Source organism: Eumetopias jubatus, unplaced genomic scaffold (assembly GCF_037043125.1).
Source record: "Eumetopias jubatus isolate StellerSeaLion01/CBP00866 unplaced genomic scaffold, mEumJub1_p1.0 scaffold_15, whole genome shotgun sequence".
Lineage (NCBI taxonomy): Eukaryota > Metazoa > Chordata > Mammalia > Carnivora > Otariidae > Eumetopias > Eumetopias jubatus.
The window spans coordinates 44,998,691-45,013,317 of NW_028274821.1; the positions used below are offsets into that span (position 1 = coordinate 44,998,691).

At 38.3% G+C, this 14,627-nt stretch overlaps 1 protein-coding gene and 1 pseudogene across 1 annotated transcript in view; one reads left to right on the forward strand and one right to left on the reverse strand.

Annotated features, from left to right (window-relative positions):
• Nucleotides 1-14,235, reverse strand: part of HAUS6 (HAUS augmin like complex subunit 6) — a 44,253-nt gene extending 30,018 nt beyond the window's left edge. Inside the window, exons 1-7 of the mRNA XM_028107270.2 lie at nt 13,855-14,235; nt 9,687-9,782; nt 7,632-7,710; nt 6,524-6,656; nt 2,612-2,759; nt 675-740; nt 167-215 (exon numbers count right to left, since the gene is read on the reverse strand). Coding sequence (XP_027963071.2) covers nt 167-215; nt 675-740; nt 2,612-2,759; nt 6,524-6,656; nt 7,632-7,710; nt 9,687-9,782; nt 13,855-13,982 — 699 coding nt within the window. The 5' untranslated portion in view covers nt 13,983-14,235. The remainder of the gene's footprint in view (nt 1-166; nt 216-674; nt 741-2,611; nt 2,760-6,523; nt 6,657-7,631; nt 7,711-9,686; nt 9,783-13,854) is intronic.
• Nucleotides 10,681-11,277, forward strand: LOC114212418 (gamma-glutamylcyclotransferase pseudogene; annotated as a pseudogene).
• Nucleotides 14,236-14,627: the final 392 nt, after the last annotated feature.

Sequence of the window (14,627 nt, forward strand, 5' to 3'; positions counted from 1 at the left end):
TATCACTTATTAACACGTTTAAAAAAAAAGTAAGTTTTACAAAACAAATGACAAAAACAGAGAATATAAGAGTCCAATTAAGTCAGTCAACATTGCACATCACAAAAGTAAGAAAGATTAAATTTCTCCCTTAAAATATAAACAGAAATATAAAAAGTTACCTCACCTTTTGGATTTTCTCTTGTATATTACTTTGGTCATCATAAGGTTCCATCCTAGTTAAAAAATAAATGATTTCATTAGTCATTTTTTTTTTTAAATCTCATGGTAATTTACCACCAAAAGAGCGAACTGATCTATAAATCCACCCACTAACAACCATTTCAATTAAAAACAAAAATAAAATTCTAGCTCAAAGCAATAAATTTTTTTACAGATTTCATTTATTTGACAGAGAGCAAGACAGCACAAACGAAGAGAGGCAGAGGGAGAAGCAGGCTCCCCACCGAGCAGGGAGCCTGACACAGGGCTCGATCCCAGGACCCAAGGATCATGACCTGAGCTGAAGGCAGACACTTAACTGACTGAGCCACCCAGGCACCCCAAAAGCAATAAATTAGAAGAACTGGACTAGGAATCAGAATTATGTTCTAATCCTATGGGACTCAGTTTTCTTACTGGTAAAATGCAGGAGCTGACTAAGGCAACTTCCAGCTCTGATCTAAGTCACTTACTTTTTTAGTTCGTTTTGCTGCTCCATACATTCCGATCTCAAATTTCGTACTTGTTTAACTGACAATCTGTAAGAAAACATATAAATGACAACTATAATTCCATTACAATTAACTGGTATAGACCACTTTGATATTTTCCCCATCTCTTATCTTTGCTTAAGGCCTCTAAAGACTACTCTTCCAAATACACCCAGCAGCCAGCTAAAGGAGTCTCGACTTCCTTCAGGAGTTACAGGAATGATCTAATATACAGGTTGCTCTTGAGATGGACCAGGACTTCTTGGCTCATATACACTGTCTTCAAATAAAAATGCTGGAAGACTACTCTGCTCTCTTATCCTTGTCACACATACTTAGGGGATAAATTTAAATGTTACCTACAACAGGCAACATTGTAGTTTCAAGGTAATTTCAAAGGATTTTCTAGTTTTCACAAGAGATGACACATTTAAAAAGTTGTCTTACTGTAGTTGTTTATAATCATATAAAATTAGACACACTCTATTTCTTGAAAGTAGGAACCTTGCTTGTCTTATTTAATGCTGTAGGACCATGCCTAAACAATATTTGGCACACAGAAGTAACTCAAAAAAAAAAAATTTGCTCACAATGCCAAACCACATACAGCTATTTATATTTAAATTTAAAATAATAAAAAACTCAGTTCCTTAGTCATATTAGATACATTTAAAATGTTCAGTAGCAGTGCATGACTATTGGCTACTATGTTGGATAATGCAGTTATATAGCATTTCCATTATCACAGAAAAGTACCACTGGACAGAGGCATTCCCTAGACATAGAGTTCCATTTGGTATGGTTGGCTTCCTCCTCCGACAAAGGAAGACTCCCATTGTCTCATCTGACTAGAAGACTGACTAATCCTGTCATCACAAATGCAACGTGTCTTCCTTTGGGTATGAACTTCATCATACTTAGAACAGGCTGGATTGTTTTGTGCCTACTTCTTAATAAATTTTATAAAGTGGAAAAAAAAATTGCTGACAAGAGGAACCTAAATATAACTAGATGAGAAGGTTAAAGAAACTATGGAATACCTACTTGATGCAGTATCTACTTAATGGATACTCAACAGACCATTTAGATACTAAAAGGAATATATTTTAGAAAATTTTAAAAATAAAAATAATTTTGAATAAAAGCAATTACTATGGCAATATGGAAAAATTTACAGAATATGAAGAGAAAAATAATACAAAATAGAATGAGCACAATAATTACAGCTTAAAAATATATATCCATGTTAAAAAAAGAAAAACACCTAAGATACTGAATTTTTAAACTAAGGTAATATTTTCCTTTGCTCTAAAGTTTTATGTACAGTATGCGAAGTTTTAAAATACCGTATTCAGAAGTTATCTGGCTTTGGGGCGCCTGGGTGGCTCAGTCATTAAGCATCTGCGTGCAGCTCAGGTCACGATCCCAGCGTCCTGGGATCGAGCCCCGCATCAGGCTCCCTGCTCCTCAGGAAGCCTGCCTCTCTCCCTCTCCCATTCCCCCTGCTGTGTTCCCTCTCTCCCTGTGTCTCTGTCAAATAAATAAAATCTTAAAAAAAAGAAGAAGAAGAAGTTATCTGGCTTTAAAATGAAAAGAGGACACGAAGGGGTTCTGTGGTAGGCATGGATTACTGCCACTGAAGGTACACTAATGACATCTGTTCAAGAAGAAAGGAATTTTCATTTTCTTTTGGGAGGGGTGGGGGAAAAAGAGAGAGAGAGAGTACGAGAGAGGGGCAGAAGGAGAGGGAGAGAGAGAATCTTAAGCAGACTCCACACCCAGTGCAGAGCCGAGCAGGGCTAGATCTCACAACCCCGAGATCACAACCTAAGCCAAAACCAAGAGTCAGATGCTTAACCAACTGGGCCACCCAGGCACCCCTGGAATTTTCATTTTCTAACTATCAATGTATTACTTACTGTGCATTTTCCTGATACTTTCGGGTAACACAGTCTTCTCTTTGCAAAACATGTAAAAATCTATTACGTGCTACATGGCATCTGGCAATGCATTTGTGCATATCTTGTGGCTTTACATTAAATGTCTCGGTAAAACGTATAGAAGAATCTACATGGAAAACAAATGAGATCATAGAAATTATCAAATATCAAACATCAAATATTTGAAACTAATTTTAAGAGACTAACAACTCATACAACGAACAGCTATGTGGTATGCCACATAAACAGATACAACTAATTTTAACGAAAGCAAGGAAACCTATTTTCAAGTAGGCAACTAAAAAAGGGTATCTGAAGTTGAGTTGTTTTATGTAATTAAAAACTCTGAAGTCTATCTGCTCCAAATAATTCTTATTATCAAAGCTTGATATATCCATGAACAAATACATTGTTATACACAAGCAACTTCTTAACAGGATCTTTTCACAAAAAAGAAAATCAATTAAAAGAGATGAGGTGAGATCACACCTCCTTTGCTGCCATCATCTTATTTTTCTATCTAGTAAGACCAACAGGACAACCAATCAAAACCAGTCTCCATTTCTCAAATAACTCTTGCCTATGTTACTAATGATCAAAGCAGACCCTGATAACAATCCATCCAAACATTTCACGGTCCACATTTTTAGCTATAATAAATCCTACTTTAAGATGGCTCAATACAATAAGGAGATATTCTGGAAAACAGGGACCACTCCACTGCACTTAACATTACTAATCCAGGTGCCAGTGCTACCCCAAAGAAACCACAAATTCTAAGTATTTAACCGGGGATGAGTTCACTGAATGTAGAAGTCATCTGGACACTAAACACATTGACTAGAATTGCTTTAAATCAGAAATAGGAAATAGGACAACCCATGCTTAGAAGCCTTATGCACAGGGAGCCTGGGTGGCTCAGTCGTTAAGCGTCTGCCTTAGGCTCGGGTCATGATCCCAGGGTCCTGGGATCGAGCCCCGCATCGGGCTCCCTGCTCAGCGGGAAGCCTGCTTCTCCCTCTCCCACTCCCCCTGCTTGTGTTCCTGCTCTCGCTCTGTCAAATAAATAAATAAAATCTTAAAAAAAAAAAAAAGAAGCCTTATGCACAACAAACTCTTGCTAAATCCAAACATACATATTTCATATAAAATACTTTGGGCTACGTGTAATTGGAGTAGACCATCTATGAAAAGAAAAACTGGTAACAATGCTTATGCTGCATTAAATTTTAAATATGCAAATACTTATACAGCAAGATCACATGTATAAGATTTTAAAAATCATGCACATGAGGCGCCTGGGTGGCTTAGTCGTTAAGCGGCTGCCTTCGGCTCAGGTCATGATCCCAGGCTCCTGGGATCGAGCCCCGCATCGGGCTCCCTGCTCAGCAGGAAGCCTGCTTCTCCCACTTCCACCCCCCCGCTTGTGTTCCCTCTCCCACTGTCACTCTCTCTCTGTCAAATAAATAAATAAAAATCTTTAAAAAAAAACATGCACAGAATATAAACTGGAAAAAAAGGTTTACATATCACATCATAGAGAAATGATAATAAATAAGAGCTCCTATAAAATGAAAAAAGCAATAACTTAAGAGAAAAATGGACAACAATTATGAATACAGAGTACAAAAAGAATACAAATTGCTCTTAAATATATGAAACAATTTTCAGTCTAACTAAATAAGAGAAATACAAATTAAAACCACCCTGAGATTCCATTTTAACCTTCAGATTAAAAAGATAAAAATGTCTGGCCACACACAATGTTGCTGAGCCTCTGGGAAAACAGAAATTCTCTGGGAAAACAGAAATTCTCCATTCACTGGTTGTCCAATATCTACAGAAAATACTCTGATAATAACTAGCAAATTACAATGCACAATTCCTTTGACCAAGCAAATAGTCTTCAGGAATTACATACATACATACATACACACACACACACACACCATATATACCTATATGTGTGCATATGTATCTATGTACATATATATATGGTGTGTGTATGCATGTGTGTATGTGTATATATATGTAATACATGTGTACATGTGTATATATACTTGAACACACAAAGTCATATATATATATATATATATATATATATATATATAAAGCTTATCACTGTAGCATTGTATTTGTAGCAAAAAAAAAAGTGGGGGGAAGCCAAATGTTGGTCAACAAAAGACTGGTTAAAAAAACCTATTATGGGGGCGCCTGGGTGGCTCAGTCGTTAAGCGTCTGCCTTCAGCTCACGTCATGATCCCAGAATCCTGGGATCGAACCCCACATCGGGTTCCCTGCCCCAAGGGAAGCCTGCTTCTCCCTCCCCCACTCCCCCTGCTTGTGTTCCCTCTCTCGCTGTGTCTCTCTGTCAGATAAATAAATAAAATCTTTAAAAAAAAAAAAACCTATTATGGTATATCATTTAAATATGCAGTTCTAAAGACAGAGAATAAAGAAGCTCTCTGAACTGATATGAGATGATCTCCAATATATACTGTTGTGGGTATTCAACTTTTTTTTTAAAGATTTTATTTATTTATTTGAGAGAGAGAGAATGAGAGATAGAGAGCACGAGAGGGAAGAAGGTCAGAGGGAGAAGCAGACTCCCTGCTGAGCAGGAGACCAATGTGGGACGCGATCCCGGGACTCCAGGATCATGACCTGAGCTGAAGGCAGTCGCTTAACCAACTGAGCCACCCACGCGCCCCAATATCTACTGTTGTGTGAAAAACACAAGAATCAAAACCCAATGTATGTCACCATTTAAGGTTTAAAAAAACGTATGTAGATATATATATATATTTGCCTGTATTCTTGATTACACTAGTTGTTCCTATAAAGGTGAATTAGGTAGAGAAATTTTTCACTTTTTGATTTTTGAATCATGAAAAATATTACTTACTTAAAATAATAAATATGTATAGAAATAGTATGTGCAAGGAAAAAAAAAAACTAGAAGAAAATACACCAAAATGTCAGCAATGGTTGCTTCTAGAAATTGGAAGATGGATGGGGCTTTATTGCATCAACTTTTCTGTATTTGCCTATCCATGTTTTATTACCATAAACCAATCAAACAAAACAGCATGTTTAATAAACTACAAAAAGCATTCTTTTAAGTCTTAGCTTAAAAATCAAATATTTTGTTTCTATGAATTAGGAAACAGATCAAACCCCTTTGAAACAGTAATTTCTAACAAAAAAATTCCCACACACTGACAGAAGCCAAAGTAAACCTAACACAACACAACATTTAATACAATGTATTAGATGCAAACTATAACCTGCAAGTCTAATTTAATTTAGCCCTCTGGCTAGTTCTGTGAGGTCAGCAAGTTAGGAATGCTTTCCATGGTTTTAAAGGGTTGTATTTAAAAAAAAAAAAAAACCCACAAAGAGGTATAAGTGAAAGAGACCCTATATAGTCCCCAAAGCCTAAAATATTTACTATCTGACCTTATATAGAAAATGTTTCCCACCCCTATATTAGAACATAATAAAATTAGGGCGCCTGGGTGGCTCAGTCATTAAGCATCTGCATTCGGCTTGGGTCATGAGCCCCGCATCGGGCTCCCTGCTGGGCGGGAAGTCTGCTTCTCCCTCTCCCACTCCCCCCGCTTGTGTTCCCTCTCGCTGTGTCTCTGTCAAATAAATAAATAAAATCTTTAAAAAAAAAAACATAATAAAATTATCTGAATAGTTACTTACGTTCATTAGAGGCTTTCAAACTACAGTTCCAGTAGAATATTAACTATTACCTTGTGAGGTAATTTAATGTTTTTATCTTACCTTGCTTTATTAAAATCTCTTTATGAATTACAAATTATGAAAAACAGTAAAAATTTAAAACTCAAAACAAAAAAAATTCCTACTAAAAATTTAACTTACTTTTAGAATGGGTTTTTATATATTTTATTGCAACAAATCTTGCAAAATGATACATCAGATGAATAAACTTAGGACCACCAGGAGAAAGAAATAGGGACCCAACAACTTGAGGAAAGCTACTTCCACATTCCACCTATGAAAAAAAGAAATCAGATGATTTGAAGATCTTATCAATAATAACCTTCTCAGCAATAACCATAATTCCAGGGCACCCCAGTTGCACAGATGGTTAGGTATCTCTTGGGTTTTGGCTCAGGTCATGATCTCAGGGTCATGAGATCGAGTCCCACTTCTGGCTCTGTGCTCAGCACAAACTCTGCTTAAAATATCTCTCTCCCTCTTCCTCTCCTCCCCCTACCCCATGCCTCACACGTGCTCTCTCTCAAATAAATAATAAATCTTTAAAAATAATAGTAATAATAATAGCCATAATTCCTACGTAGGATTATTCCATTTGAACCAGAAGTTGAATATTTGAATCTTTCTAAACTCTTGGTGGACTTAGTCACAAAAAAATAATTATAATAGGGGCGCCTGGGTCACTCAGATGGTTAAGAGTCTGCCTTCGGCTTGGGTCATGATCCCAGGGTCCTGGATCAAGCCCCGCACCGGGCTCCTGGCTCAGCAGGGAGTCTGCTTCTCTCTCTCCCTCTGCCTCTCCCCCTGCTCATGCTCTCTCTCTCTGTATCCCTGTGTCTCAGATGAATAAATAAAATCTTTAAAAAATTGTAATTATTAGTATTATTATAATATAAAGCCACAATTATTGATACTATATGGGGATACAAGCTAAAGTATTCTATCATCAAAAAGTTTTCTTTAAACAAAAACTATGACATAAACTCCCAGGAACTCAGAAACCTGTTTCCAATGCATCTCAGGCAACAAAGATGGTTTCCTAGAAATATGCAGAATCCTAACCAAAAACCATCAAAAATATTATTGTAACAAATATTTCCTTGCTATTATACTGTTAGCATAAAAGCATTAAAAAGATTTCACCTCCAAAAAATTAATGTACGATTATACTTCAATAAAGCCAAAAATAAAATTTAATGTAGTTTTTAACTTTATCTAAGTTTACACCTTCCAGAAAGAGAATACTTACAGAAATCTTTTTTAACCATTCATAGCAATGTTTCCGGAATTCAGTGTCACTCTTTTGGTCAAATGGAGGCCAACAAAGCCTTAAAAACAGATATAAAAGCATTAGAATTATGAACAAAAAAACTCAGCCAAATTTTCAAACATGAAACTTATGTCCTATACTAGAAACATTAATACTAAATGAACCAAGGCTAACATTTGTAGATTTCAACTAAAGAAGGACACCAACCTGTGAGAAATTGGGTCTTTTTCTTTATAAGTTACTAGAAGGTTGAGTTCAGTTTACCACAAATCATCAGTGTATAATATGTTAAATGAAGGAATGAATCACCATTAAAATTACTACAAATCAGCTAAAGAAGACAACACTCTCAGTGGATTCACTGGACTAATGCAAAAAGATGGTATAAATAAATTAGTATGTTAAGCCTGGGGGGAAAAAAGAGAGAGAGAAACATAAATGGTTGCACAAGAAGAGCTCAGAAGGAATGACATGAGAGCTTTGGACTCCTAGAGATAACCCATATCACAGTCAGTGTGTGCTGTTTTGTGGATAGACAATATATAAAATTATTGAAAAGTTTTGCCTCTGTTTTAGTCAAAAATAATAGACTTAAAATTTACCTATTGGGGCTCCTGGGTGGCTCAGTCGTTAAACATCTGCCTTCGACTCAGGTCATCATCCCGGGGTCCTGGGATCAAGCCCCGCATCGGGCTCCCTGCTCAGCGGGAAGCCTGCTTCTCCCTCTCCCACTCCCCCTGCTTGTGTTCCCTCTCTCACTGTGTCTCTCTTTGTCAAATAAATAAATAAAATCTTTAAAAAAAATTTACCTATTGTTTCCCCTGAAAAATTTTTATTCTGAGGCATAATTATTTGTTTAGGGCCCCATTTTTTAATATTTCTATGTCATAACATACATTCTATAGTCATATAAAAAATTAAGTATGCATGGAAAAAAAGGACTAAAAGGCTGGAATGTCAATAGTGATATTTTCTGGTTGGTGAGTTTAAGAGACACAGCGAGAGAGGGAACACAAGCAGGGGGAGTGGGAAAGGGAGGAGCAGGCTTCCCGCGGAGCACGGAGCCCGATGCGGGGCTCGATCCCAGCACCCTGGGATCACGACCCAGCTGAAAGGAGATACTTAACGACTGAGCCACCCAGGCGCCCCTGACCCTGAGCTTTTCTATTTAAGAGGATAATAGCACAATATAAATATTAAAACAAATTTTAACATTTTTTCTGGTGGTAGAAGCCCCAAAATCACCTGGAAAATAACTTGGAACCAAGGTTTAGTGGTATTCATGTTTTTATCTCCTTTGACTATTTAATATTCAACAGTATCTAACATTAGACTAAACTTAATAGGAATGATTTTCACCTACAGCACTTGACACTTCTATATATCACTGACAAAAATAAGGATTTAGAGCGCCTGGGTGGCTCAGATGGTTAAGCGTCTCCCTTCGGCTCAGGTCATGATCCCAGAGTCCTGGGATCGAGTCCCACATCGGGCTCCCTGCTCCTTGGGAGCCTGCTTCTCCCTCTGCCTCTCTCTCTCTCTCACGAATAAATAAATAAAATCTTTAAAAATAATAATAATAATAATAATAATGATTTAGAGACACTTAAAAAGTAAAAATAGACAAAACAAGTAACATTGCCTACAGGAAAAGGAGTAAGGTAGGGGGCAATCAGCAAAAAAACAAAAAAAAAGTAATGCAAAACTACATAGATAGACTGGTACCAATTAACTGTTCTGCCTAATAATTGTGACTAAGAAGAACGTTAGGAATTAATTTTATAAAACAAAAGTCTTATTTATGAAATAATCAATGATTTTAAAATATATGATTTTAAGATAAGTACCAAAGAAAAATCACTCAGATTTACAAAGGTTAAACACTAAATTTATAAGACTCAAACCTGACTTTTGTGACATGCATTCATACTAGTGAAAGGCCAAAGTTGAAATTCTGGCTTATATCAGAGCATACTCCCTTTTCAAATTTGAGAATGACTACTTACAAAAAGGAAATAAAATAACTTGACTCACTTGAAAACTTCTTTAGTGAGAGACTGGTCCAGCGTTTGAAACAAAAAATAAGAAACGATTTGAAAGGCATCACGGTTCAACTTGTCAAACATGTTCCTAGTAGTTTAAAAAGAAATAGAAGCAGGAAAATAAAAAAAAAGGAAAATGGTTAATAAAACTAAACAGCATCAAAAGCTGTGTAAGAGTTTAACAAATTAGTATTTTTCATTCTCTTCAAGAGGGCAAAGCAAATTACTTTTTTATTCATGTACATTTTTATAAATCATTAAGAAAAACAATAAGCTTTTATTTTCTATTCCAATAATACTGATCAAATAGAAAACTGGAAGAACTTCCTTTATCGCAAAAATATTCTACAAAAAGAAAAGGAAAACCTAATTAGGTGGAGAGAAAACCATGGCCTATGATATGCTGAAGATGATACAAACCAACTTTTACCAAATAACAATAAAAATAGCTACCAATAGTTTATCATTTCCCAGGTATTATTTTAAGCCTTTTACAGGCAATAACTCATCTACTCTTCACCACAATCATGAAGTTAAATACTGTGCTAGCTGCTTTACTATGGATTAATTCTAATGGCATCCGATTGTAGTTTAATTATTCTCATTATATAGGTGAGAAATTTTTAAATTTAGAGAGGTTAGATAATTTGCCAAAACTATCCAAAATCATATAATTGGGAAGTGGAAGAGCAGTGATTTGAAATGTGTCATCTGACCCCAGAGTCCAGGGTCTTTACCATTTACATTCTAACCCCAGAACCACCCTATTTATATAATGTAATTCTACCAACTCTTTTAAAGTTTTGATTGTCCTGATTTTCCTAACTAATCAAGACAAGCCTAAAAAAATACAATTATGTTAAAAATAACAACAACAACAAACTAAACCTTATTAGAAATGCTACACAGCTATAAGGAATCAAGAGTTAACCCAAGGGCAGTATGGCAGCCACAGGCGAGAGTCATCAGCCACTGTTCTAAGAGGGATGTCCACTCCTCACACCCCTGTGTCTGGTAAGACAGAAAATTCAGGCTTGAGGGACTGCCAGAGCCTGGAGGAGAGTTTTCTAAACTTCATCTACAGCAACAACCTGCTGATGAAAAGGATCCACCTCAAGATATCCCGTTGTGCTGCATGGCCCACCTGCAGGATTTTAAACTACACTTTGGCAATCCCCAAGGCAAAACAAGTCAAACTTGGCACAGAGATATAGCCACCATCTTCCAAAGTCCTGGCAGTGAAGTATGAGTAGTAGTAGGGGAAATGGGAAAAAAAAAAGCAATTTAAGTTCTCCGGATAAGTGAAAAGGGGATAAAAATGGAGCACATATCCCAAAAGAAGTTAAAGTTTACACTCAAGAAGGAAAAGAACCTGTCAAAGTTATCAGATAAAAAATTGTAACAGCCCTCCCCCATTACTCTAGTATAAAAAGGTCACCTGCATGGGTGCAAAACAGAATAGTTTACCACTAGAGTATTAAAAGAAGTTAAAAGCAAAAGAAGCAAATAACTATAAAGAAAAGGTCCCAGAAGAAACTGAGGACATTATCAAAAAGAGCGGGGGGAAGTTCATTAGAACATAATAGAATATATCTAAGGATATTCTCTCAATGTGCTAATATAAAATATTTTTAATACTTAGAACAGAGATCTGAGATATTTCCATGTTCAGTACATTTTCAACAATTATCTGTAGGGATAGCTCAATTGGGTGATTCCTCATTTTCAGACTCTAAAAAGAAACTGGCTTGGGGCGCCTGGGTGGCTCAGTTGGTTAAGCGACTGCCTTCGGCTCAGGCCATGATCCCAGGGTCCTGGGATCGAGCCCTGCGTCGGGCTCCCTGCTCAGCAGGAAGCCTGCTTCTCTCTCTCCCACTCCCCTTGCTTGTGTTCCCTCTCTCGCTGTGTCTCTCTCTGTCGAATAAATAAATAAAATCTTAAAAAAAAAAAAGAAAGAAACTGGCTTAGGAGTTAGGCAATTACAAAAGGATCTGTGAGGCACTGGAATGCACAACAAAATATAGGGGAGTACTCCTCTGAACAGATAAAGCTTTGTTCTCGAGTTGAAAAAAAAGAGTTAAGATTAAAGTTCCCATGCTTATCCATAAGTCAAACAACTCTTGTCCTTGAAATGTTTCTATTCCTCAACAAACACAAAGGAAGATCCTTCCTTATCATCTCTCAAGCCTGATATTTTTTCACATAGTATCCTGTTGTCTTCGCTTTGACACTTATTATATAAGTGTCACACACATATAAGATATTTGTTGAAGGTTTGTTCATCCACTAGACTGAAATTCTGCAAGGGGAAAGTTTATGTCTATTCTGTTCACCACTGTGTACCCAAATCATATACATGTGAATTTAAAAATCTAAAAAAGAATTAAGTAAATTTGACAATACATTCATGCCTGAAGCATTTTAAAGAGGACACCTGTTTCAAAATGATAGATCCCTCCCAACAACCCACTGAAATGACTCTAAGGGATAATCTATGACAGTGCTGGGGAGGAGGGAGCCGAGCACTTAACAGATTTTAACCAATTTTCAAAGGCAGAAAACAGACTGCAGTTGGAGAGAAAACTCAAGTTGCTAAACACTGGACAGAAGGATGCAGTGGCAATGGTAAGCATTCTCAGTGGAAGCCTGGAGAAGCTTCAAGCTTCTCTGCCAGTACAGAGAAAATGAAACTATACTGTGGGCAATTAAATGATGTGAAATAACTGGACTATTTATTAATACATAATTATAACTTTATAAATGCTATCCACTGGTTGTCAATTTTTAGAATAGGCTTCTAGACAAAGCACTTCTACATGTAAATAATAATAACTTCTAAACAAATAGTTAACTAGTAAAAATTATGGCTCTAACCTTTGACAGTAAAACAGCATACATTTGAAAAAAGTCAAAAAGAAGGCAGGGGAGGGCAGGGAAGTGCAGGTGAGCTAATGAATTATCTTATAAATAATAACTACTTTCATTATGAAATTACATAGTGGGGAATGACGAGATCCTTTGACACATACATCAAGAAATAGACGTCTAAGCACGTTATTAGAACAGTGCTACTGGAAGAACTGAAATAACAATCTGAAAAGTCAAAGAGGGAGAACAGGAAATAGCCTATGTATCTCAAATTTCTCTTGGGCTATAGTGGGAAAGATAATACTCCCTAAGTTGATAAGTTTACATTCATAAGTACATACAAAGTATCTAAATTTATGATCATAACTATTATATTAGTGACAAACCAGGAAGGGATTTTTACTTTCCATCTTAATACCCTTTTCTACTATTTTTTTCTGAACTACGGAATGGCTCAGTTTGCTAATTCAAAAAGTAAAAATTGTAGGGGCGCCTGGGTGGCTCAGTTGGTTAAGCGACTGCCTTCGGCTCAGGTCATGATCCTGGAGTCCCGGGATCGAGTCCCGCATCGGGCTCCCTGCTCGGCGGGGAGTCTGCTTCTCCCTCTGACCATCCCCCCTCTCATGTGCTCTCTCTCTCTCTCTCTCTCTCATTCTAATAAATAAATAAAATCTTTAAAAAAAAAAAAGTAAAAATTGTAGAGAACCACCACCTTGAAAGGCTCCTTGAGTCCTAAAGCCGTTGAACATACTGTTCTCACATCCTTCCACGACCAACTCGCCATCCCTCCCTGGACTTCACAGACCACCCAGCATCACCACTAAAGGATTAAGCTGTCCCTCCAGGGGCGCCTGGGTGGCTCAGTCGTTGGGCGTCTGCCTTCGGCTCAGGTCATGATCCCAGAATCCTGGGATCGAGCCCCGCATCGGGCTCCCTGCTCCGCGGGAAGCCTGCTTCTCCCTCTCCCACTCCCCCTGCTTGTGTTCCCTCTCTCGCTGTGTCTCTCTCTGTCAAATAAATAAATAAAATCTTTAAAAAAAAAAAGCTGCCCCTCCAGTCTTGCCCGAATTGCAGACACGACCCCCTTACAAAGCGTTCCTGGCACGGTTCCGTGATTGATAGTTTCTGCCACCAGGTTGGCAGCCACAAGGAGCAAGGGCTTTGTAGCCAGTGCTGGCACACAATAACCGTTGGACTACTTGAGTCATCACCCTGCGAGGTTCGCGAAAGGGTGGGTCACAGCAGCGCGTCCCCGCTCGGATTCCCCCGCCCCAGCAGCCCCGGTTCCTTACACTCCGAGGTGCGTGTGCGACACGATCTTTCCGCAGGCAATGGTGGCCGGGCCTGGCTCGAAACCGAGCGCCTGCAGATACATCCAGAGATGCTCCTTCTCGAAAGAGGTGACCCAGATCGAGCTCATCTTCGCTGTCAGGCAGTATCACTGCAAAGGAAGTAAGCACAGGCCCAAACGACTCAGAGGGCCTTCAGGCTCCCTCCCTACGGGCAGCCTGAGGTAGCGGCGGCCCCTCCATTGCCACCACCTGTTCCTCTCTTGCCCGCAGCCATGTCGCCTCAAATGGCCATAAAGTCTCAGGGAAACGGAACCTTTAACGGTACTACGGTACAGCTGCCTAAGCGAGGCCTACAAAAAACAAGACTCCCGCGCTTCCGGAAAAGCGGTAAGCGCTGGCGCTGCCTGGCTTCCGGTGGAGGAGGGACTTCTACGGCCGACTATATTTCCCGCCATGCAATGCACCCTGTTCTCTATCTCTTCCCGTCAGGCCCAGCCGAAAAACTACAAAACCCACAGTGCATTGCGTTGCCAGCAAACTCTTTTGCGCTTGCGTAACTTCAAGCGCTATCTTGGCTAGAGCCCCGCGATTTCGCGCTTTCTGACGTCTTGTGTCTGTGGTTCCTTGTGCTCCTATAGGTCGATTTCGTCAGATAAAAAAAATGTAGCTTTAGGACTGTGGCTCGGTGTAGTGGAAAAAGCATTGGGTTCCATCCTAACCTATCTCAGTAGCTGTGAGATGTAACGACATCTAACCACTAAGCCCCAGGTCTG